At 54.6% G+C, this 22,303-nt stretch overlaps 9 protein-coding genes across 9 annotated transcripts; 4 read left to right on the top strand and 5 right to left on the bottom strand.

Annotated features, from left to right (window-relative positions):
- The first annotated feature begins 397 nt into the window (after positions 1 to 397).
- Positions 398 to 1,421, top strand: BDZ99DRAFT_462626 (uncharacterized protein). The gene is made up of 2 exons (XM_033719891.1): positions 398 to 815; positions 875 to 1,421. Exons 1-2 carry the CDS (start codon positions 743 to 745, stop codon positions 1,228 to 1,230), a joined length of 429 nt encoding a protein of 142 aa, XP_033576974.1. The 5' UTR covers positions 398 to 742; the 3' UTR covers positions 1,231 to 1,421.
- Positions 1,422 to 1,502: 81 nt separating this feature from the next.
- Positions 1,503 to 2,498, bottom strand: BDZ99DRAFT_520103 (uncharacterized protein; the record flags this gene model as incomplete). Its single annotated transcript, XM_033725491.1, has 1 exon — positions 1,503 to 2,498. One exon carries the CDS (start codon positions 2,496 to 2,498, stop codon positions 1,503 to 1,505), a length of 996 nt encoding a protein of 331 aa, XP_033576975.1.
- Positions 2,499 to 2,999: 501 nt separating this feature from the next.
- On the bottom strand, positions 3,000 to 4,209 carry BDZ99DRAFT_387643 (alpha/beta-hydrolase; the record flags this gene model as incomplete). Its single annotated transcript, XM_033715527.1, has 2 exons — positions 3,000 to 3,902; positions 3,958 to 4,209. The coding sequence occupies 2 exons, from the start codon at positions 4,207 to 4,209 to the stop codon at positions 3,000 to 3,002; spliced, it is 1,155 nt and encodes a 384-aa protein (XP_033576976.1).
- A 215-nt stretch (positions 4,210 to 4,424) lies between these two features.
- BDZ99DRAFT_416056 (uncharacterized protein) lies at positions 4,425 to 6,004 on the top strand. The gene is made up of 5 exons (XM_033716777.1): positions 4,425 to 4,995; positions 5,048 to 5,166; positions 5,215 to 5,276; positions 5,323 to 5,698; positions 5,747 to 6,004. The coding sequence occupies exons 1-5, from the start codon at positions 4,620 to 4,622 to the stop codon at positions 5,921 to 5,923; spliced, it is 1,110 nt and encodes a 369-aa protein (XP_033576977.1). The 5' UTR covers positions 4,425 to 4,619; the 3' UTR covers positions 5,924 to 6,004.
- Positions 6,005 to 6,118: 114 nt separating this feature from the next.
- Positions 6,119 to 7,920, top strand: BDZ99DRAFT_301589 (alpha/beta-hydrolase). The gene is made up of 4 exons (XM_033714201.1): positions 6,119 to 6,126; positions 6,183 to 6,588; positions 6,645 to 6,716; positions 6,774 to 7,920. Exons 2-4 carry the CDS (start codon positions 6,504 to 6,506, stop codon positions 7,439 to 7,441), a joined length of 825 nt encoding a protein of 274 aa, XP_033576978.1. The 5' UTR covers positions 6,119 to 6,126; positions 6,183 to 6,503; the 3' UTR covers positions 7,442 to 7,920.
- BDZ99DRAFT_462631 (CBP4-domain-containing protein) lies at positions 7,509 to 8,403 on the bottom strand. The gene is made up of 3 exons (XM_033719892.1): positions 8,149 to 8,403; positions 7,979 to 8,090; positions 7,509 to 7,921 (listed from the first exon to the last, which is right to left on the bottom strand). The coding sequence occupies exons 1-3, from the start codon at positions 8,209 to 8,211 to the stop codon at positions 7,791 to 7,793; spliced, it is 306 nt and encodes a 101-aa protein (XP_033576979.1). The 5' UTR covers positions 8,212 to 8,403; the 3' UTR covers positions 7,509 to 7,790.
- Positions 8,404 to 11,526: 3,123 nt separating this feature from the next.
- Positions 11,527 to 12,992, top strand: BDZ99DRAFT_386701 (HCP-like protein; the record flags this gene model as incomplete). The annotated part of the gene is made up of 2 exons (XM_033715488.1): positions 11,527 to 12,769; positions 12,859 to 12,992. The coding sequence occupies 2 exons, from the start codon at positions 11,527 to 11,529 to the stop codon at positions 12,990 to 12,992; spliced, it is 1,377 nt and encodes a 458-aa protein (XP_033576980.1).
- Positions 12,993 to 15,223: 2,231 nt separating this feature from the next.
- On the bottom strand, positions 15,224 to 17,356 carry BDZ99DRAFT_386847 (cryptochrome; the record flags this gene model as incomplete). Its single annotated transcript, XM_033715490.1, has 2 exons — positions 15,224 to 16,328; positions 16,659 to 17,356. The coding sequence occupies 2 exons, from the start codon at positions 17,354 to 17,356 to the stop codon at positions 15,224 to 15,226; spliced, it is 1,803 nt and encodes a 600-aa protein (XP_033576981.1).
- A 2,348-nt stretch (positions 17,357 to 19,704) lies between these two features.
- BDZ99DRAFT_387349 (glutamate decarboxylase) lies at positions 19,705 to 21,693 on the bottom strand (the record flags this gene model as incomplete). The annotated part of the gene is made up of 7 exons (XM_033715515.1): positions 19,705 to 19,973; positions 20,031 to 20,235; positions 20,284 to 20,349; positions 20,400 to 20,561; positions 20,614 to 20,701; positions 20,777 to 21,609; positions 21,673 to 21,693. The coding sequence occupies 7 exons, from the start codon at positions 21,691 to 21,693 to the stop codon at positions 19,705 to 19,707; spliced, it is 1,644 nt and encodes a 547-aa protein (XP_033576982.1).
- Between the last annotated feature and the right edge of the window lie 610 nt (positions 21,694 to 22,303).

Below are 22,303 nucleotides of genomic sequence, written 5' to 3' on the forward strand. Positions count from 1 at the left end.
AGACAAACCACCCCAGAATGAATGGGGTTTATGGTGTTTCCAAACATTTGTGTCACTGACTCGTGTAATAGCGCCTGGATATTCCTCGACCTTTTCCGTCATCTCTGCGAGATCGTTTTGCATAACCACCGCTCCACCGCACTCTCTCCTGCATGGATCCTTCAAGCTCACCGAAGCCCAAGATGACAACATCTCTCACGCTGACCAGTCCAGATGTCGTGCTCGAAAGCATTGCCTAATTCCCATATGCTCGGAGCGCCGGCGGCGACGCGTTCCAAGACGGAGCCGGTGCACTTTTACGTTATTAGAACTCCGAAAGCAGCGCTGGTTTGCCAACGGTCTTCCAGCATGATCAAACAGCGCTACGTGATTCCTCAGCCGGGGAGCAGAGCCTTCACCGACGGCATGTCTGGGCAGACGCGCTCGAAGGTGGTCACGTCGAGGGGCAGAGAGAGGCGGTCCTCGTGGCACGTTGCGAATTTTTGCGTGAGTAGTCGCGGTGTAAAAGCTTGCTGTGACCCTTGGGACTGGGAAAGTACATATGCTGAGCTTCTCGCGTCATTCTCTACCGCTCTTTGTCAATTTGTTGTCGTCGTTGTCCCCTCTTCTGGTATAAGTGACAGCCTTCTTCCAGATCTTCTTCACGGTGACAGTAATTTCTACATCTTCGAATTCTCAACACTCAACTCTGCTTCAATAAATCATATCCTTCTCTCATACCCATCTTCCAACACAACAAAACATGGCTCTTCGAACATCAAGTGACGGACAGGGCCCTACTGACCGTGCCTTCTCCCATGGTCGAGGCGGTGCTGGTATGTTTTTGGTTCACTTAAACCGGTCGCGGCGAGCAAACCGCTCACAAACCTTCCAGGAAACATCGGCAAAGAACGCCGCGAAAGCTTCAACAGCCCTAGCGACCTTGCCACCCCTACCCTAAAGTCCGACCACTACACCACGGGCCGCGGCGGCTCGGGAAACATTGCCAAAAACGACCCCAACCACCCCGAGCTAGCCAGACTCGCTCAAGACGTAGAAGCCCCGGTCAAGCGCGAGCCCGAAGGACCCCACCACTATGGTCGCGGCGGCGCTGCGAATGTCGCTGTCGTGAGCGAAGAAGAGGCGCGTGTTGCGAGGGAGAACAATGCGAGGATAGCAAGAGGCAGTAGTGAGGAACGCAAGAGCTTTTTGGAGAAGGGGAAGGATATCTTGGGCTTGGGGAAGAAGTGAGCTTTGGGCGGTCGAACTGTTGCGAATCTCTTTTTTCTTTCTCTCATATCATATTTTTGGGGTTTCGATACCACCGATGCATGGCGCGTGGGATTTGGGGTAATTGGTTTGTAAATCGGATTTGGGATAGGTCTCGGTTTCAGGATTCTATAATTCGGGATTTGCTTTTGTCGGACATTTCATAAGGTCGAGTAATACAGCACTACAGTTACATCCTGTTCCTATTTCCAACACTAAGCTCAGACGTTCTTTGACAGTGGCAGGAAAACGCTCTATATACACGCATACCACCTCAACAACTCCCCATATGCCCCCTCCTCCCCCCAAGACCCCGCCCCCCTCGTCTGCGCCATCAAATTCGCCAACCTCAAAACCTCCTCACCCGTAAACAACTGCATCTCAAAATGCCAATTAACAAAAAACCTCGTCGTCAAAGCCGCCCACCTATGAAACCCATCCGCAGGGAGCTTCCCATACAGCGGCCTCAGCCTAACCTCATCCAACGCCTCCCCCAACTCCCACGGCGCCTTCGCGCTCTCATTCAACCGCCTTAGCACACTCCTCCACCGATTAAACTGCCTATAAACATCCTCATCCGCCAGAAACCTCCAAAATGGCGGCAACCACGCCGTCTGCCTCAACGCCCTGCGGCTCTCCGCCCCCAACCCCTCCGGCACCACCATCGCGCGCCGCAGCAGCAGCCGCGCCACGTCCTTGTCCGCCTGCGTCCACGACGCCTTCGGCCCTGGCGTTCGCTCAAGGCGCGCCGCGACCTCCGCCATCATCTCGAGCAGCCGGCTGGTCATGCTGTGCGCGTACACCGTCATCGTCTCGCGGCAACACCCCGCCCCCCACCGCTTGCTCCTCAGAAACAGCCGCGTGGGCAGCGCCTTGAAGGCCGCCAGCTCGCCGTGCAGCGCCATGGGGCGGTCGGCGCCGTCGAGGCGCATGCTAAAGGGCGGGCGGAAGAGCACGCGCCGGCACAGGGGGCAGCGGTTTGAGTTGCCGGTTTCGAAGGCTTGGTGCAGGCACGCGGCGTCGAAGTTGTGGGTGCAGGGGAGTTGCACGGCGGCGCTGTGCGCGTAGGTTGAGGTCCAGGGGAGCTCGCGGAGGGAGGCGAGGTTTGAGGGGTCGATGTCGTCCGGGTCGGTGGTGGAGCCGGTGGGTTCGTAGGGGAGGCGGCAGATGCTGCAGAATTGGTCGTCGGCTGGGAGGGTGGTGGTGTCGAGGGCGGCGAGGTCGTTGGATAGGAAGTGGTCGTAGTCCATGGTGTTTGGAGCTTTTGGTTTGCGGTTGAAGCTGATTTGAGTATTTGAGGGAAGCAAGTTGATTGAAGAGTCTGTTAGAACGCCATCAAAAGTTGCGAAACTTGAGGAATGATAGGGTTGGGTAGGAATATACGCTGGTTACATCTGCTAGTACGTAGCATTTTGATGCTACTGTGAACGGCATAGTAACTGGAAAACTTCACTGTACACAAAGTGAAGGACATTCGCCTATGCACTCATCTTGGCCGCTGCTTAGGGCTGCTTCAATAGGGGTCCGAAGATCCGCTCCACTGAGGTACTCGGCGGCTTTTGGATTATATGCCCGGCGTTCCATATTTACAATTATGTACTGCAGTAGGAATAGGAAAAGAATGCAGAAAGGATATCGTGCGCTGTAACGCCCAAATAGAACCCAGGAGACGCCAAAATCGGAAAGCCATTACTCATTTTGGTCTCAGACGCCGTTTGGAATTCCAAAAGTTAATCACAATTGCTCAAGCATTAAAGCTCGGGTGTCTCGTCATCACCGCCAAGATGCGGATATTTGCGATACCAGTCCTTCGGATCGCCCCCCGGAACACACAGGCCCAGCCTCCAGAAGTAATCTCGGTGCGCAAAGAACAGCTGCCAAAGCTTGAATCTGGCAGGAACACCCCAAGAAGGATTCTCAGCCTCATCGCCCGTAATACACGCGGGGTCCTCGTCTCCGTTGCAGTGCTGGATGTCTTCGGCAGTTGGCGGTAGCTCCCACTTTTTGATGAATATTTCCTCGCTGTGCATTTTGTAGCCCCATTCGTCCAGGGGCAATAGCGGTACCGGATCTCCTTGATGGGTCACCCTCCGATATTTACTGGTAGTATCGTTCTGAGTGGGAGTGATATTCGCAACATCAAAACGGTTGTTTATGTATTCCATAAACTCCTTGTTTCCAACACGGGGTTCACCAAATGTCGTGACATGCGGGTCCCAGCCACGAGCTTCAAAATCCAGACCAGCTAGGGCAGCGACCGCACCTCCAAGGGAATGCCCAACAAGGGTAAGGGTGTAGTTGGGATAGTTGTTGATAGCCTCGGTAAGGTGGGGTAGGATTTCCTTTCTCGTGTTCAACCAAGAAGTATAAAACCCTGTGTGAACTGTGCAGTTTGTGCACTTCGGAGGGTCGGCCGGCGGAGGAGAGTCTTCGTCCGGCCAAATTTTAGGGTCCACAAAATCGGGATCTTCCGTGCCGTCGTCATCGTCTCCAGGATATGGCACGTATTCCTGAGGGATTGTAGAGAGGTCGATAATGGTATTGGCGATGGAGTAGGTCCCCCGGAAAGCGAGAAGAATGCGAGGAGCCGACGGAGGATGTGATACCGCAATATAGCCACAGGAGTCGGATAGGAGAGGGCCAGTGTTCCACGTCTATATCTGTGTCAGCCATTTGTTCTATTGTAAAAGCTGCTGGAGAGGTGCCTACTGTGATCAGCTCAAAGTTCTCAAACTCGCCGCATCTGCTGGCGCACTGAAAGGGCTTCTGGATGCCCAAGCCGGTGGTCCCAACGCAATAGGAAATATCTACGACACGCGCGAGCTCTTCCAACTCGATGAAGAGGCGGTTCGATACAGAGGAGTGGTTGCTGCTTGCGGCCTGCGCCAGCGGTGTCTGAGTCTGAGCCGGCACCCCCAGGGCGACTGCGGCAGCGGAAAGCAGGAGGAGGGCAGAGCGCATGGCTGCTAGAATGCGCATGGTGTGCTACATGTCCATGTGAAGGTGTCCAGGTAGTGATAGGGATTCCGGTGGCCCAGCGCGGAGTGTGAAAGGTGACGGTGGAGAGAGGTGGAGGCGGCTTGGCGGCTGGGCCCCAAGCCTCAGAAAAGCCGGCATATCACGGCGGACGTCATCGCCAGGCTAATCTAATCCAATCCCGTGTCCAACTGGCACCTCGTCGTATGCATTCATCATCTCGCGCGTGCGCTGACTGTTGCGCTTGCAGTATTCTTCCGCTGCCTCCTCTCACCACTGCCGTCCGACGTCCACGCAGGCATTACATCCGCCGCCATCCGACACTCTTCAACACGCTCGTCGTCTAGTCCAAGGCCCCCCCTTGTGCATGCTACTTCTTCATTGATGCTGCCGCAATGACTTCGCCGGCTACAACAGAGACGGTCGACCACGCTGACGCCGTGCCTCATGCCTCAACTCTCCAGGTGCCGGGGCAAGACGACACCGTCCCCCTTCACCATGGAACAACCTCAGCAATTCATTCGGGGAATCCCTCGACCTCACACACTCCCGCCGGAAGCCGGGCCCCTTCAGTTCGGAACCATCTCCCAAATAACCAAATCGTCTATACAGACCTCGACTTCACGCGCCCACCCGGTCTAAACTACTCCCTGCGTCCGCGGAAGAAGGCAATCGCTATATTTTGGACCCTTATCTTGCTGGATTGCGTCGCTATGCCAATCGCGCTATATTTCGGGCTGTGGTACGGCACAAGCTTGTCGCCAAATGCCGGTACGTATGGGATACACACAGGTCTTCAACGTAACGGCTAACATCTTGATAGTCTTCAGTATAAGCACAGGGGCACTAGGTACTGTCTCAATCGTCGAGTATTTCCTACGTTTCTACCGGCTATGGAAGAAAGGGTCGACCTGCCGAGTGATTGGCGCTCAACGCTTCTATGTACGGCACTCACTCGGCTGCACTGTGGTCTTGCTAACATCGTGACAGCTGGACTGGTTTCACTGGAATCTCTCAGTTGCGTGGTTTTTTGTCATGATCGAATTGATTGCGTATGCTGTCACATTGCATTGATGAACTTCGCTGACAGATTCGCAGTGGCACTGTCCCAGCACACCCTCCAATTCGACTCCTTGCCATGCCTGTATCCACGATGTGCTTTGCGATCGGAACCGAGATGTTGATCATTGACATCGCACGTTTTTTCGGCATGAGGGCTCCATGCAGGATATCATCCCTCCCCATGGGTGCTCCTCTACGACCAGGCATATACGCTTATATCGAAGACGTGTGTGCGGTAGATGGCTCCGGAGGAACCGAGTTTCGCCAACGCCTGAACCTCCGATACCAAGCCAGTCATATGTTCCGGCAGATGTTGCATAGATTGACGCTCTTCTGGGCGCTCGGTGCCATCCTTATATCGGCCGCCACGACTGCCATTATTTTCACTATCAACCATGATGTTGCATATGTTGTGAGTACTCTCAATTTCTCTGGCCAGCACTGCCGCTAATTCCAACAGCTTGGCTGGACCATCCCATTCGCATGGGCAGGCATTTGGGCCCTCATCACGACAAAGTGGGTCCAAGTTAGTTTACGCCATGAGTACGCTAGTTGGGAGGAAGTCAAATGTGAGTGCTTCCATGTTATCTCGACAGGTTTCCAAAATTTAACTAACCTTCTCACAGGGAAACCTTGAGCTGATCGTAAAGCGCTTCCGTATCGTGTTCAGATTTCCATAGGGCATAGCGACGGAGTTGGAGGTGAGCTATATAAATACCACGCAATCGCAGTCTCATTTTTGTTACGAATATATGGGAAGCAATACATGAACAGGTCTTTCCGCAAATGAACAACCTCGGCTTGCGATAGAAAATCTCCGAAAAATATGCATTACGTCATGTCTCACGGACTGTCCCTTTCACCATCCATACACTAATGATATTAATCGAGTATAGTCGTCCCGCGGAGTCGCATGGTAACCCCGTCACTCGTCTTGACGCAACAGTCTAGTCATTGACGGACAAGCTGCGGGGCTGTCACTAATTGAACGGCTCTGTGGCTCCCAGGACTAACCTTGGAGAGCCTGGAGGCTCAAACTGTGGGACGCGGGAATATTCCCTACATATCCGGTCACTACACATACGTCAACGTGCCCCTCCTCTAGCAACCTTAAACCTAAACAACACTCGCACTCTAAAGCTTTCGAATCCGCCCACCTGCAGCTCATAATCGACTACGATATTTTTAATAGCACCAATCTCAATTGCTATATCAAAATGTCGACGGGCGTAGGAATGAGCTCATGCTGCCTCTCTGGTAAAGTGCAAGAGGGTAAGCCTACGGGCAGAGTTGAGACCATTGGTACATATTACTCCTCCCCCACCTCAATTGAACTTCTTCTTAGCCTGTTTCTATAGGCGGTCTCCAAACCTACGTCGCCGAGCCCTCCTCCAACTCACCCGCCAAAAGCATTATCTTCCTCGTTGACAGTATAGGCCCCCCTCCCTTTCATGATAAAGCCCGTTACTAACCACCCTCCCCCCCAGTCTTCGGCTGGGAATTCCCCAACGTCCGCCTCCTCGCCGACAACTACGCCAAAGCCGGCTTCACCGCCTACATCCCCGACGTGCACAACGGCGACTCCCTGCCCATCGAGCTCCTGCAAGACATCGAGCCGCCTCTCGCCGTGCGCGAGAACCTGACCCTCGTGCAAAAGACCGCCGCGACGGCCAAGGTCGGCGTGACGCTCGGCCCCTGGCTCGTCAGACACCGCGAGGCTGTCTCCAAGCCCATCATCGACGGCTTCATCCGCGAGGTGCGCAAGATCCCCGGCACCGACCGCGTCGGCGTGATTGGGTTCTGCTGGGGCGGGCGGTATGCGGTCCTGGCGGCGCACGCGACGGACCCCGCCGTGAAGGTGGACGCGGCGTATGCGTGTCATCCGAGCTTGGTGGCTGTGCCGGGGGATTTCGAGGGGGTGGTGCAGCCGTTGAGTTTGGCGTGTGGGAGCGAGGATAGTATGCTGGACGAGAAGGCCGTGAGGCAGATTAAGGAGGTGCTGGAGAAGAAGGGGAGTGTGAGTGAGGTGGAGGTGTATGAGGGGCAGGTGCATGGGTTTGCGCTGAGGGGGGATTGGCAGAATGAGAAGGATAAGGAGGCGATGGATCGGGCGGAGAGGCAGGGGATTGAGTGGTTTGAGAAGTACCTGGCGTAGGCGCTGGATTAAGGAGGTAGTTGTTGACAGTGGTGGTTTATAAAAACAACAATGAGATACTGTATTAGGACCCAAGTTTGGGCACGTTGTCTTTTGACCTGTTACAGAAGTATGATGTACTGAAGCACCACAAACAGCGGCCAAGTAGGCCGACTGTAAGCGTGAAAACCTCTCTGATTCAAGTTCTCAAACCCTTTAATCATCATCGGAAGTTTTAGAATGTGCTGAAGCACCTCAAACAGTGGCGAGCGAGTGTGCCCCGACTTATGGCGAGGCACTGTACCTCATAATGGAAAAGACGAAGTTTATGATACAAACTATGATACACAAGCAATCATTTCAGCATGAATCATGAAGTGCTGGATCTAATCTCCTGGCGCCTTCTCTCCACTTCAGCAGCGAGTTCGCTCTGGTCGGTCCTCAACTTCGCAGCGGCATTCCGGCGGTTTTGCTCATCTGCCTCTTTTTGCACTGTCCAGACTGAATGACGTGTTAGTTAACACATATAAGTATTGAGAGGAAGAAGGGGGGACATACTAGGCTTGTCTGACTTGGAGTATTCTTTCAGATTGGTGACGAACTGGTCAAAATCTTCCTGCTTCTCCCGGCGGTTCTCCAACGAGCGTTTCTGGAGCTCTGGGTTATATCTCTGAGGGAGAAATTAATACTTTGATCTAGCAATGACTTTCTAGAGGACATGTACTGACCAGGAATAGCTCTTCTTCTGTCGGCGTTACCCACATCACCAATGCTGGACCGCCAATACACATGATCACGCCACTCGGATACGTCAGTGAGGAAGGCTATAGAGAAGATCGCAGAGCACTATGACGACTGAATGGAATTGCACATGGGGACTTACGACGCGACCATCTTGACGGTGGTCATTGGGTTCACCATGTTCGCGGATGGTTAGATTCCGGCACAGGGGATAATATTGTAAGAACCTAGGAAAGCTGGAATCCAGGATACAATGGATCTATTCTAGGGATAGTGTAGATCGGTTTGCAGATTGCTGCAGCGGAGTGGAAGGGCCGAGGCGATGAAACGCGTGCTGGTGTGGTAAGTGGAGGCAAAAGAACGACGCCATGAGATGGATTGGAAGCGGATCGGATCGTGGCGGTGCAATTGTGGCGCGCGACGCATGCGCCACAGTAATGCCCTGAATTTTCACGACTCCTATTGGCCTTGCATCATGCTGCTTCGCATTGGGCACTGGCGTCGCGGTTCAACGGCCTGTGACATGCAGCATTGCCCATGCTGCTCGATTGGCATCGTGACGCGCCCAGCTGAAACCGCTCATGCCCCTCGGCGCTGTGTCGCGATGACATGTAGCCAGCGAGTCCTGATGTAATCTATCTCAGTCAACGCGAATCTCCCGCCTGTCGACAGCGGGCAGGGCACAACTGGGCTCCATCGGCCACGCTGTCCCCGGAAAGCTTCCCTCTCCAACGTCCGCTGTCCCTGTCTTGGCCCTCCCAGTGGCTGCGCATATCGCCGATCCCTGTGGCGTTTCGGTTTCAAGGACGTTGGACGTCGTGAACCATCCCTGGGCCGTCATCCGCTGCTGGGGGCCTTCCAGAGCTCCAGGGCTCCCGCTGCGCCCGCATCCTAAAGCATTCTCTTGGACGCGGTGCTGGACACCGTCTCCCTTTCACACCTGTCCTCGAAAGGCCCACAATTACCCTCAGCATCGACCACCACTCCAAACTCTGCCCGGAGTGCTGTGTGCGACTCGCAGTGCCAGCCCCCTCGAGCGCCTAACTTCGCTGCTTACCCCGGACGCCTCCTATTGCAATTGTCTCCACTCTGCTATTTCCAGCCGCCCCGAACACTAGTACCTGTGCGCGTTGGTGGGTCGTCGTGGTGTATGGCTCCGTCCGCCGCATACCTCTCCTTCAACACGACCTCCGAAGCGCGTTGAGAACCACAGACGGACGCGCTAGCAAACGCAGCCAGCGCCATGGCGTACGATCAACACTCACAATACCAGCCGCCTCCGCGACAGTACTATAATCAAGGACCTCCGCAAGGTCTCCCACAAGGACAACAGCCCGCGGGCTACGGCAATCAGAATGACCAGTATAATGGCTATGACCAGGGACAGGACGCCGGTTGGGATGATGGATATCAGCAAGGCTACGCGGACCCGAGACAGGCGCAAGGCTGGGGGAATGGGAACATGGCAGGCCAGCGGCCTCCTCCGCAGCATCAGCAATATCAGGGTGGCTACGGAGACGTGAATGGACATACGGGACGGCCGCCTCCGCAGAACCAAGCTTACGGGGCTCCTCAAGGGCATCCACAGCAAAGAATGCCGCCCCCACGAGATCCCTATGGACCAGGACAAGCGTATAGTGAGCCTCAGTATCAGGAACAGGGCCGAGGATACGATCAGAGAGGAGGGCGACCGGCTGAGCCCAGTCGCCCCATGAATGGCGGCATGCAAAGAGGCGATTCTGGCGGAAGGGGCAATGGGCGGGCACACATGGTGGATCCGGGCCATCAACAACCAAGAGGACCCGGTATGACCTTTGAGATACTTCAAATATACACAGACTAAGACAGTACTGACTCAATTCAAAGCCAAACAGAGAATACTTCAGTCTCCGACCTCTCCTGTAACCATGAGCCAGGACAACCCCTTTCCTTCTTTCCCCACGACCAAGCCGAAGTCAAAGCCCACGACTGGATCCATGGACGAGGCTATGTCGTTAATGAACGTTAATGATCATGATCATCCAGATAATCACCAAGGCCGCCCGCCTACAAGAGGAAGGGGTCAAGGTCGTTCAGGCCCGGCGCCTCGTGGCCCTCCACAGGAACATGCACATCGGAATCCACCGCCGGGGAGAGGGCGGGGTTATGGACCGCCAGATAACTATGGTGAAGACCCGAGACAGTTTCAAGGAAGCGGACGAGGCCAGCCGCTTCAGCATCAGAAACACATGCAACAAGCACCATCGCCAATGCATGTGGAAGGCGCTCGCCCGCCGCCTCAGAGGCGTGGCCATGAAGATTTCAATCCTCCTCCAATTTCGCCAATGCAACAAGGGTTTGGTCCCAACACGCAGCGCGCGATGACTTTACCTCAAGAACTTCCAAGGCCGAATAAGCAGAACTCTCAGCGATCACTAGAACCTCAGTGGGCTGAACCCGGTCCTACAGCAGGATACCACGGCCCTGAGTCCCCAAGCTACATCCCTCCCCCTCGGCCAGCCACGGCTTCGGGAGTCAGCCATCATGGCAGCAATGGGTCCAATCATCACCCCGTTCACCAACTAGATAGTCGGCCAATACAGCCAAATCCTCCGCCTTTACCGCAACAGCAGTATCAGCAGGAAGGACGTCAAAGCCTCGAAGATCTATATGACGATTACTATGGCGCAGCTGAACCTTCTCATAGTCGGCATGGGAGCAAAAAGGATTCCGCAATGGAGGGAGATATGCCGAATTTCGACGCAATCCCACACACGAACGGGGCTGGACATCGTCGAGGGGACTCGATTGATCATCACCTTCAATCTACTCCAATATCTCAGCCATATTCAGGCCACCAAGCACCACAAGCTAACAACTTTTATCAGCAGGCTCAGCAGAGCCGTTCTCAACCTAATTTACACGAAAAGGAGGCCGAGGGGTTCGTTTTTGAAATGCCTGGGGACATTCCTGCGGTTCCAATCGTTCCGTCGGTCCAACGAACGGGGTCAACACCTGCTGGTCAAAACGGATATCAGGGTAACCCTCGCGCTCGTGGACCACCACAAATGCAAGGTGGGCCACCTGGAAATATGGGTGGGAGAGGCCAGCCGGCGCCAATGTATGGACCGGGACAGCCCAATCAACCACCACAAGACTACGCGATGAACGACCCCAGATATCAGCGGCAGGGTCAACCACCGTTGAACCGCAACTTTTCGGCGCAGAGTCAATGGTCTGATCCCGGCCCTGCAGGTATGGCGAGAGGAGGACCTCCACAGATTGGCGGTATGCCTATGCAGCGTCCATCGGGAGGTCCTCCGGGAGACCAGTATGGAGGAGGTCCAGTTGGGATGGCCGGTGGGCCAATGAACCAAAGGCAAAACATGCCCCCAAGTCGTCGTAGCAATCCAGATGCGTTGCCATCACACCCCATGCCCGTGCGCCCTGGGCTGATGGACCAACCTCACAACTCATCTCCTCAGTCAAGCAAACCACCTGCTAAACCTCCTCCAGTCCGACAATACAACAACGATTTGTCTCCTGGAGCGCAGAACGGAGCCCCACAGACTTCGGCCATGCCTCCCCTGCAAAAACGGGCATCAGCTCCTCACCCTGTAACCTTTGACGAGCTGAATAGGCTTCGAAACACGTTCAAGCTTGCCGAGAAAGACCATAAGACCGGACTTCTCCTTGCGAAGAAACTTGTCGAGGCAGCTGCTGTTCTTTCTGATGAAGGAGGCCGCGCGGATACCCGCACTCGCAATAAGAATCGTGAGAAATTCGTCATGGAAGCGCATAAGATCGTCAAAAAGCTCGTTAACGCTGGTTATCCAGAGGCGATGTTCTATCTTGCTGACTGCTACGGGCAAGGCTCCCTGGGGCTCGAAGTTGACCCCAAAGAGGCCTTCACGTTGTATCAGTCGGCTGCCAAAGCTGGCCATGCTGCTAGCGCGTACCGCACCGCTGTCTGCTGCGAGATGGGCAACGAGGATGGCGGCGGCACGCGGAAAGATCCGCTCAAGGCTGTGCAGTGGTACAAACGTGCTGCAGCGCTGGGCGACACGGCTGCTATGTACAAGGTTGGCATGATCCTGCTCAAAGGCTTGCTGGGGCAGCAGAAGAATCTCGGCGAGGCTATCAACATGCTCAAGCGTGCTGCAGAACGCGCAGATGAAGACAACCCGCACGCGCTGCACGAACTTGGTCTGCTCTATGAAGCGCAGACCGGCAATGAGCGCATCATCCGAGATGAACCATACGCGCTGAGCCTATTCAGACAATCTGCCGAACTCGGGTACAAGTTCAGCCAGTTCCGAATCGCACAGTCGTACGAATTCGGATTGCTGGGTTGCCCGGTCGATCATCGCATGTCGATTGCGTGGTATTCGCGCGCAGCGGCACAAGAGGAGCACCAGAGCGAACTGGCGCTCTCCGGGTGGTATTTGACTGGCAGTCCTGGCATCCTGGAGCAGAGCGATACTGAGGCGTACCTTTGGGCTCGTAAGGCAGCTTGTGCTGAACCGCCGCTTGGGAAGGCTCTGTTTGCCATGGGCTATTATACCGAGGTTGGAATTGGGTGTCCGAGGAGTTTGGAGGAGGCAAAGAGGTGGTACGGGCGTGCAGCGGGTGAGTGCCTCCTTCTCTTGGTGCCTGTGCAAGCAATTCGTTCACGCATGCGTGCTCTGACTTGATCTACTTTTGTTAACTTACATCAGCATACAAATTCCCCAAAGCCCAAGAGCGGCTAGACGAGCTCAAGCGCGGCGGAGCGAAGGCACAGCGCAGTCGAGAAAGGCTAAGCAGAAGCAACCAGAAGCAACATGAGGCCGACAATTGCGTTGTCATGTAGTTGACGCCTCATGTTAGCATCACTGCCGAGCCTTCTGGCGAAACCTGCTGGATTTATCGAAGTCCTGTTTGCTATAGAGGAGTTCAGAGCGATGCATATGATCATCGCTGTCAAGAGGAGGAACAACAACCGTCTGTGTGGTATGCATGATTACGGCATCTGCATATTTGGGAAAACCTGGGCGTTTCTGGGTAACGAGATGAACAGGGTCCAGGATTATGGGGCATGTATACCACTTTGTTTTCGATTTTATGAGATACTTTCCCAATATCTTCTTAGCAGCATCCGAGTTTTTGACAGGTGCTATGTTTGATGACGTTGCATTAAGATCGAGCATGCGACTATTTGGTCTAGATTCTTGATAGCGGACTGGCTCCCGTTTATACTCCTCGCTCTTAGGCTATTCCGCCAGCTGAAGTCACGGTGCGAGGGATGTAACCTCTGAAAATTGGTGTAAAGCTAGGTAATGGGGCGATAGACAAGGCAAGTGATGCTGATTCGGGACACGTATTGAACGAGACTGACCCGTGGTGTAGAGATCGGACTGGCTCCAATTCATACTTCTCAACACTGAACTGTTCCCTGCCCCTGATTCGGCTTCTTAGGTAAGTGATATCCTAAGCCAGTTACTTCTATTGAGGAAAGAGAAACTACACAGAGCAGACGTAAAGTGGCATGCTACGCGGACTCCAGCCTCCCGTGTCCTTTCAAGAGCCCCCTCCAACTCGACGACGCGTCGGAATTTTGACTCGAAAGGTTCCTCAAAAACACTACTTCGCTGTCGGAGGCACGTCCCGGTGTCAAATTCGAGCTAACATGCGTGATCGTTGAGCTATCCATTCAAACGATAAACAGCAACGGAAAGACTTAAGCAACCTGCTTCCCGGCGGCGGCAAAACAAAGTTGCGACTCTCCTCATCCGGCAACTCTTGGCAAGCCGCGAGGGCTTCAAAAAGTGTGGAGTCCTGCAACCCCCCCTCTAACTCCACCACTTGGACCAACAATTGCTCCAAAAGCTCTTCAAAAATACTATCGAGCCGTGCGAGTTACATCCCGGTGTCAAATTTGTGCTAGCTTGCGTGGTTGGTGAGCTACTTGTAAAGAGGGCCTAAAGACGGCGGGAGGCTCGAAAATCCTACTTCGCGGCGGCGGCGAAACAAAGTTGCGAATCTGGGGCCGTCCGCCGGCGGCGGCAATACGATAGTGCGAGAAGAGAAATTGTCGGGGTTTCGAGCCTACCGCATCCTTTCAACAAATAGCTCCACAACCACGCAAGCTAGCACAAATTTGACACCGAGACGTGAATCGCACGGTTGAGTAGTATTTTTGAGGTGCTTTTCAAGAGGTGGGTACTTCGAGTCGTTGACATAGAGGTGGGTATGCAGGACTCCACACTTTTTGAAGCCCTCGCGGCTTGCCAAGAGTTGCCGGAAGAGGAGGTTCGCAACTTTGTTCTGCCGCCGTCGAGGAGGGGATATTCGCGGTTTCAACGTCTGTGAGAACTTGATTCTCGCGGTTCGATTGGGGACTTTAAGTAACAAAAGAGGAGGAAGTCTCCGCGGGGGTGCTCCAAGTGTGTTCCGAATTGCTTTCGACGACGACCTGATTCTGAGTCTATTACTTCGGTGGTAAGTACTACTTACACTGTGTGCACGCCGCATAGACCTACGCGTCTAGCAAAACAAATCTCACGCGGTTCGATTGGTGACTCTAAGCAACAAAAGAGGACGAAGCCTTTGCGAAGGTGGTCTGACTGGCTTTCGATACGCTGTTGACGACGACCCGAGTCCGAGTCCGTTACTTCGGTATTGAAAAGTGAATACGACAGGTGCACGCGGCGTGGACCTCCGCGTCCAACAAAAAAGAATCTACGCAGTTGATTTCGTAACTGCAAGCAACAAAAGACGCACAGAGGTGCCTCCCCGTCCTATCACTAACCTAGTGTTGCTGACTCGACTTCAGATTTCCCCCAGCAGACCATGTAAATACTACACGATGCTTGCACTGGATGCCCTTCGCGTATCCTTCGCGTCTAATAACAGACGTCGTTTGCGATTGGATTCATAAGATTTCGTACAATTACGCACAATACGTCGAAACTAAGATTCGAATTCGAAGAACGCCAGACACGGTTGTAGCTATTGTGAGTAGACAGGGTATTCCATTCTTATCCTAATGAAAGCTAACGCTGGATCCCAAATACAGGCCACTTCCTCCATACAATGAATTACTTAGTACGTTCCTCCGACCCGCGCCGCCCTGTCCATATCACCGAGTCGTCTTGCCCCTTGACCCTTACTGCGTCCTCGATAGCTACCGCCTCGTCCCCGACTTCGTGAGCTTCCACCATCCGAGCCTCTTGACTTGGTAACGGAGAAGGGTATCCGAATCAGAGGGTGCTCGACGCTCTCGACCCCGGTCAACCCCAACCTCTCCTTTTCCACTGAATCTAGCCTCCATGCTTGGAATAGACCCATCAACTTCTCAACCTCCACATGCCCCTTCTCCTCTTCCCCCAAGTCAACGTCCCTCAGCTCTCTCACCCACGCTTTGACATATTCTCCCTGCGCGTCATAATCCAGCGCCTGCTTCACGGGATTAAACACCCTCCCTTGCCTCGGATCATTCCCCACGCCCGCAACATACTGCCAATTCCCCCAGTTATTCGCCATGTCATAGTCAATCAGCATACTCTCATACCACTCGGCCCCCAACCTCCAATCGATCCCCAAATGGCTCGCCAGAAAGCTCGCCACATTCTGCCGCGCGCGATTCGACGTATACCCGGTCAAAAACAGCTCGCGCTGCGACGCATCAATCAGCCCGATGCCCGTCGTCCCGCTCAGAAACCGCAGCAGCGCCTCGCGCGTCTTCGCCGGGTCGTCCCCCAGCCCGCTGCTGCGGTCGACGTACTTCCACCGCTTCGGCGGCTGCGGCGAGTTGTTGTCGTCGGCGGCGTTGCTGCTCTCCGCACCCTCAGCGCCGCGAAACCCATCGATGTCGAACAAGCTCCTCTTGAACTTGCGCGCGCACAGCCGCATGTAGTCGCGCCAGAGCAGCTCGAAGCGGATGGCGGCGGTGCCCTCGTTCTCGCCGCGCCCGTAGCCCGCGACGCCGAAGCCGTCGGCGCCCGTCCCCGCCTCGAAGTCGACCATGGCCCAGTGCACCTGGCGCGCCGTCAGGCAGCCGTAGGCCAGGTATGCCGACAGCTTGGTGCTGAAGTCTAGCCCGAGCATCCCGTTGCGCGTGCTCTTGTAGGCCGTCATGGCGCCGCTGGAGGCGAGGTGCGTGAGGCGTTGGTGCGCGGCGCGCTCGCCGCCGAGGAAGGGGTGCGCGCTCGTGGTTTGCGGGGGCCATTGGGGTGGGGTGGGGAGGCCGAGGGTTGGGTCGGCTTCGAGAGGGGCGAGGAGCGCGGATTTGAGGGTGGTGAGGGTGGTGGGGATGGAGAAGGGGGGTTGCTGGGGGGGAAGAGTGTCGGGGAGGGGCGGGAGGCGGGTGGGTGTTGGGAGGACTGGGCGTGGGCGGGATGATAGGGGTTCTAGGGATTTGCGGTAGGTGGTGTAGACGTTGGGGAGGTCTGAGATATTGGTGAAGAGTTGGTCGCGGCTGTTCATTGGTTAGTGTTCATGAAAGGGTAGGAGAGAGATTGAAAGGGGCACAACTTACTCGTCCACATAGTACTTCTCATCTTTCCAGATCCGAAAGTCGATCCCCTCGTCTTCAGCAACACGCCTGACATCTCTCTCTTCTCTCGCCTCTTCAGTCCCTTCTTCTCCCGTCATCCAAATTCCCACTACCTTCCCATTAACCTCCCCTTGACGTTGTTGGGAGTACCACGAGACAATGTTGTCAACAATATCTCCCATTAGGCCGACTCTCGTCACAACACTAGACTCACAGCCCAGCCTCTCAAGCTTCCCTTTCAAGTCCCACACGGATTCCGCAATGAACTTCGCTCGATGAGGCCCCGTGCGCCAGAATCCACCCACTTCGCTCCTCGCTTCCGGATACGGACTTTTCGCCTTTGAAGTTCCGGAGTCATCTTCGGAAATGAAGCCAGAGACTTCAATCTGGTTGGCTGGAAAGACATACAACGGCAGCAAATGCGTCACGCCCAGCTTTTCCGCAAGCGCAGGCCCGGATGCCTCATATGCTTTTTGATGTCGCGCACTAGTGGGCGGCTTTGGCGGCGAGGGTGAGTGGCAAATGGGCGGTGATGGTGGGTCTAATGAGGCGGTAGTCTTGTATGCTGATGATCTTGAGATTCGGGAGAGGTCGTGGAATATTGGGTTATCGGCCAGTCGAAGGTCGTGCCGGAGGAGGTATATCAGGATACGTGGGGTAGGTGTTGGGGTGGCCGGCATGTCCCTGGTTACGACTGGGATGTTCGATGCTGATTGAACGTATAGGTGTGAGGGATGTCAGTTCAACACCATGGACTGACGGCTGGTTTAACCCAGATAGCAAGCCGGAGATGCGAAGATGGTGCTGGCAGATTGTGCGTAATGACGGTTGAAGAAAGTGGCATGCAGTACGTAACAAAGAAAATGTCAAGGTTCTGTCGATGGCTCGAGGATAGACGATGTCACGACTGTAGGGACTTTCCCGAGGAAAGCTAAGCTGGCATCGAGACTAACGACTGTCTCGGGAATCTGGGAGGAAGAGAAAGGGAGAAGGTTGTGATGAGCAGGCCGCCGGCCTTAATAGAACCACGGCTCTGCTGCCAAGGGGTCCTCGTCTGTCACCCACGTCGTATCGCCAATCTCAGGTGGAGAGTGCCATGGAGAGTGCCGCGACTCTCCACTCCCACCACGTTCCCCGGAATCAACTGCGTCAGACTCGTACTCTTTCCGTACCAAGCACGCTAAGATGTCCACCATCGTGAACTCGCGTCCACCCGGTCCCCCAATCCCCAGGGTCAGTAGCGGCAGTCCACGATCTGACCCACCAGCTCGATCCCAGAGCAGACGCCCCACGCGCCTGGATCGGTGCAACGCACATCGATGTTGATCTCAGGACCCGATATGGTCTAATCACGTCGCGTCAGTGCGAGAGACGGGAGCAGGATCGCAGGCGCAGGTGCGTTAATCGCTCGCCAGCGCGTCGAACCACAGACACCAGACAGGGGTTTCGCGATCGGATTCATTTTGAGATTCAGATCGCGCGCCGTGGCGGGGGCTCATGCATGCGTAGTGTATTAAGCAGGGGGTCAGCAAAGCTGCAAAAACTGTCTACTGACTAGTTAGTATCGTGCGTTGGCTGGCGACTCGCGAACTCGGACTTCAGTGGCCATCTGCCACATCGGCTTGGCCGAGGAGCCCACCCGGCATGGCTAGCTGAGAGCTTGCGTTGCCGGCTTTTTTGGCCCTGAGTCTGAATTAGATCGGGAAGGGGGGGGAACGCGCCAATTTTAGGAAGCCGTCAGCCAGCCTGCTCGATGGTGGATTAGCTGAATCTCTCTGCTTTGCGCCTGATGCAGTGCGCCGACAGCGACGAAACCGCCGGCCTCACACCCGCAGAGCGCTTGCTGGCTGGGTGGACAGCACAAAGCTCGTTTGCATTGATGTCAATTATCTCCACGCCGCAGCACTGGTTTCTGTCCAATACTTAAGGAGTGCAGGCAAGTGGTAGAACAGGTAGATTCGTACGGAAGCTGGAATGGGCAATATTTTGAAGTGTGTTCAGGGCCCGGTTCGCCTCAGAAACTGTGGCCGGCCCGTCGTGCGGCTGGTGGAAATACGGGCCGCATGGATGAGGGTTCTAGAGTCCGATCTGGGTCTCGATCTCTGCGTGCTGCCAGGTGCCCGCCGATCGGAGACCAGAGATACGCGAGAACCCACGGACATGGGCTGGGGTCCAACCACAGTTGTACACCAGTGCTCTTCTTGCGCAATCATTTAGAATCGGCCTTTCTGGAAAATGCGGAGTGAGCGCTTGTGCTGTAGATTGGTGTTAGTCCTGCCCGCGTGCCGTCATGACGGCGGTGAGAAGGACGGCGGTGAGAAGGACGGCGGCGATGCTTGGCATTCTTCAAAGAGGTGGTGAGAGATGATCGTCTCCTCGAGCTGTGGCATGGAGCCGGAGTGTTAGATCCGAACACGGGACGCGCCCACGATTAGAGGTAGAGATCAATATCGACTGGTACCATCCGAGACACCTCATCGAGGGGAAACGCTGATTGCAGGGACAGGGACGAGATGCACGCAAGACCTGTCTAATAGAACAGATCCCTCATCCCGGCCTGCAAACGCAGAGAGCCGGTGTCACATTCCGTGGGCACCTTTTGCGCCTCCCGTTTGAAGACTGCATTGTGCCATTGATCCTAAAGTTAATTTTGTTTTTTTGGTCCCATGGAACTACAGGTCGTCCGGCTTTTGATTCATCCTCCAAGACGGAAAATCCCACAGCAGCCCCCCCACGATACCACTCACGATACCGCATTCGCATCCGCATGACCAATTTCCGCCCGCAGAGTCACCGAGACGGGTACTTTGAACTGCACACCGGTGCTCAACTACAGCGGCGTGACGTCGACAGATTCAAGGGAGCATGCGCTAAGCTGCCGGACACCAGATCTTTGCCGACATTAAGGATAGTTTGTAAGGTGCATTAGACATGAAGCATAATAGCATCTTTTTGCAACCCCCAGGCATCCCTTAGGCCCGCACATGCGCCTCGTGGACGGCTCACAGCTGCATGGATTGCACAGCAATCAGCACACCGAGCGGTGGACTCCCGCGCTCATTGGCTGTTTCGCTTCATGGCGGTTACGCGATTCGAGCCCTCGACTGAGGTGTTGCTTTTCGAAGCTAGCAGAGGCAGGCTGCCATGCTGCCAGATCTACAACATCTGTCTGCATCAGCGTCTCTGTCACGTCGCAGATGTCTGAAATGAGCCTATCCAGCAGGTCCATCGACATGGACTCGCGCACCACCACTCGGAGAATCTCGGTTTTGTCTTCGTTCGGCGGCAGAGGGTAATCTGGAGCCCTGGGTCAGTGAAACGCCCTGCATTCCCGTCATGCATGGTTGAGCTTACTAGGTATAATGTACTGCTTAGCTCTGAGCAAGTTGCTTACTGACACTTGCTTGACGTGGGGGTAGTCCTTCTTGAAGTCCTCGGAGAAGCAGAAGGCCACGACGGGAATGCCTGAATTGTAATCTGCGCTGGTCTCTCCCTCGTTGTAGACTTCTTTCCCTTTTTCGAAGATATAATCTCCCTTCTTCCGATGGATATCGCTGACCTAGAAGAGGTGAGCTAAGCCGGGTAGGTACAATTCCGACGCACTCACACATTGATACCAGCCAGTTGCTTCAAGAGCACGGCTGAGGAGCCTAGCGTTGGCGAGAGCATTCTCCTGTATGCCAGTCAGTTAGATGCTTCATGCGCGTGCGTGAGAAATAGTACCATGATCTGCCGATATCCGGTGAACCCAAGATGTATCAAGTTGTAGTACTGGGCAATGATCTGAGCTCCTGGCCGTGAGAAGTTCAATGTGTACGACTCCTCCGTTCCGCCAAGATAGTGGAGCTCGAAGACCAAATGCTTCGGGAGATAAGACTCATCACGCTGGCAGTCATGCATTAGAAATGGCCCGGAGCGACACGGCAGAAGGTCTCACCCAGATGATCCAGCCAACGCCTGCATAAACAAGGCCGAACTTGTGACCGGATACGTTGATCGACTTGACGCGGGGCAGTTCGAAATTCCTGTCTCACAGCACCACGTTTCAGCCATACTGTACTACTGTTTCCATTGGGCTCACATGAGATTGGGAAGCTTACCATTTCGGGCCACCGGCTTGGGCATATGTGAAGGGTGCAATGAACGCTCCAGATGCACCATCCACATGGATCGGGATATCTACACCAGTTTCTTTCTCGTAATCATCAAGAATCTTGGATATTTCTTCCACAGGCTCGTAGTGCCCGGTGTAGGTGCTGCCCAAGATGACGAATACGCCAATGGTATTTTCATCGATGTTTTTCTTGACCAAGTCGGGGTCGAGGCGGTATCTGCTCTTTGCGCTCACGGGAAGTATACGGGCTTCCACTTCAAAGTATCTTGCGAACTTCTCGAGCGCGACTTGAGCATTTGCCCCCATCAAGATGTTCGGCTTGGTAGTGTCTTTCCCCTCTTTCTGCCTCTTCTCTTGCCAACGGCGCTTCATCGCGAGGCCTCCGAGATGAATCGCCTCACTCGAGCCAGTGGTCGCAGATCCAATAGCCTTCTCACCTTTCTGCACGCCCCATAGATCTGCCAGAATGGACACACATCTTGCATGCATATTCATCATGGCCGGATACTCATCAGCGTCCGACAGGTTCTTGGAGAGGTTCTCAATCATAAGTCTCTCCCCTTCCTTTTCCATATATGTCCCAACGAAGCTAGCGAGATTTAGATTCGGCCTTCCATCGAGATCTAGCTCGTCTTTGAGCAATTGGTGCACAGCATCTGCTGGCGCGCCGTCGTGCGGTATACGGAATTTGGAGAGCTCTGTGCTGGCGGCATATCGGGTCGAGTAAGGAGTGGTGTGAGAGACGGCACGTTCCGCGTGATGACCGGAACGGTGAGCAGGGTGGTCGTGGAGCTTCTTGATGAGCTCGTCGGGGTCAACCTATTTACGACGTAAGCATGGTGTTTGAGCATGGTGTTTGAGGAATGCAGTGGGGACGCGTACATGTCGAGCTAGACCTGCCATTGTTGCTGCTGTGGTGTGGAAGTAGGTCGGAAGGGCAATGAGTGGAGGGGATAAGTTCTCCAGGAGAGGCAGATGGTCTGTCGTTTATACAATGCGAAGTCTGACGTAGACAAGGAAGCAAGTCCAGAGTGCGTTGGATGGTTTTGTTACGAACCTTGACATCACACCACGATCAGCATGCGCCAGTGGTGAGTAAAGGCTTGTAAAGCTTGTTTTTGACCAGCCTTCTCTAACAACGGTCCAATTAGTCTTCACGAATTGCATCTTGCCCACTGAGTGAGGCTGAGCTTCCCCGCAGCTTGATGCAAGCAGCTTTTACTTCTGCTACTGGCTAGAAAACTATCAGACATGGTGAAAGGGAAAGCGCAACCGCCCTTCCTCGAAACACATGATCTGGGTACGTAAAGTCTCCAGGGTTTCTGTGTTGTTAGTAATACTACGTAAGTATAACCATTGCGAAAGCTTTCAGATCATGGTGGAGAACAGGAGCTCCGGCTTGCCAGCTTGAGATGAGACGCGGGGCAAATGATCAGACCACGAAATGCCCCGTTCCTGGAAATGCACGGGCCGGGCAGTTTAGTCGAGCAACGAAGCGCTTGCGTACTCTATA

The sequence above is a fragment of the Mytilinidion resinicola genome (genome assembly GCF_010093595.1).
Source record: "Mytilinidion resinicola strain CBS 304.34 unplaced genomic scaffold BDZ99scaffold_9, whole genome shotgun sequence".
NCBI classification, from domain to species: Eukaryota; Fungi; Ascomycota; class Dothideomycetes; order Mytilinidiales; family Mytilinidiaceae; genus Mytilinidion; species Mytilinidion resinicola.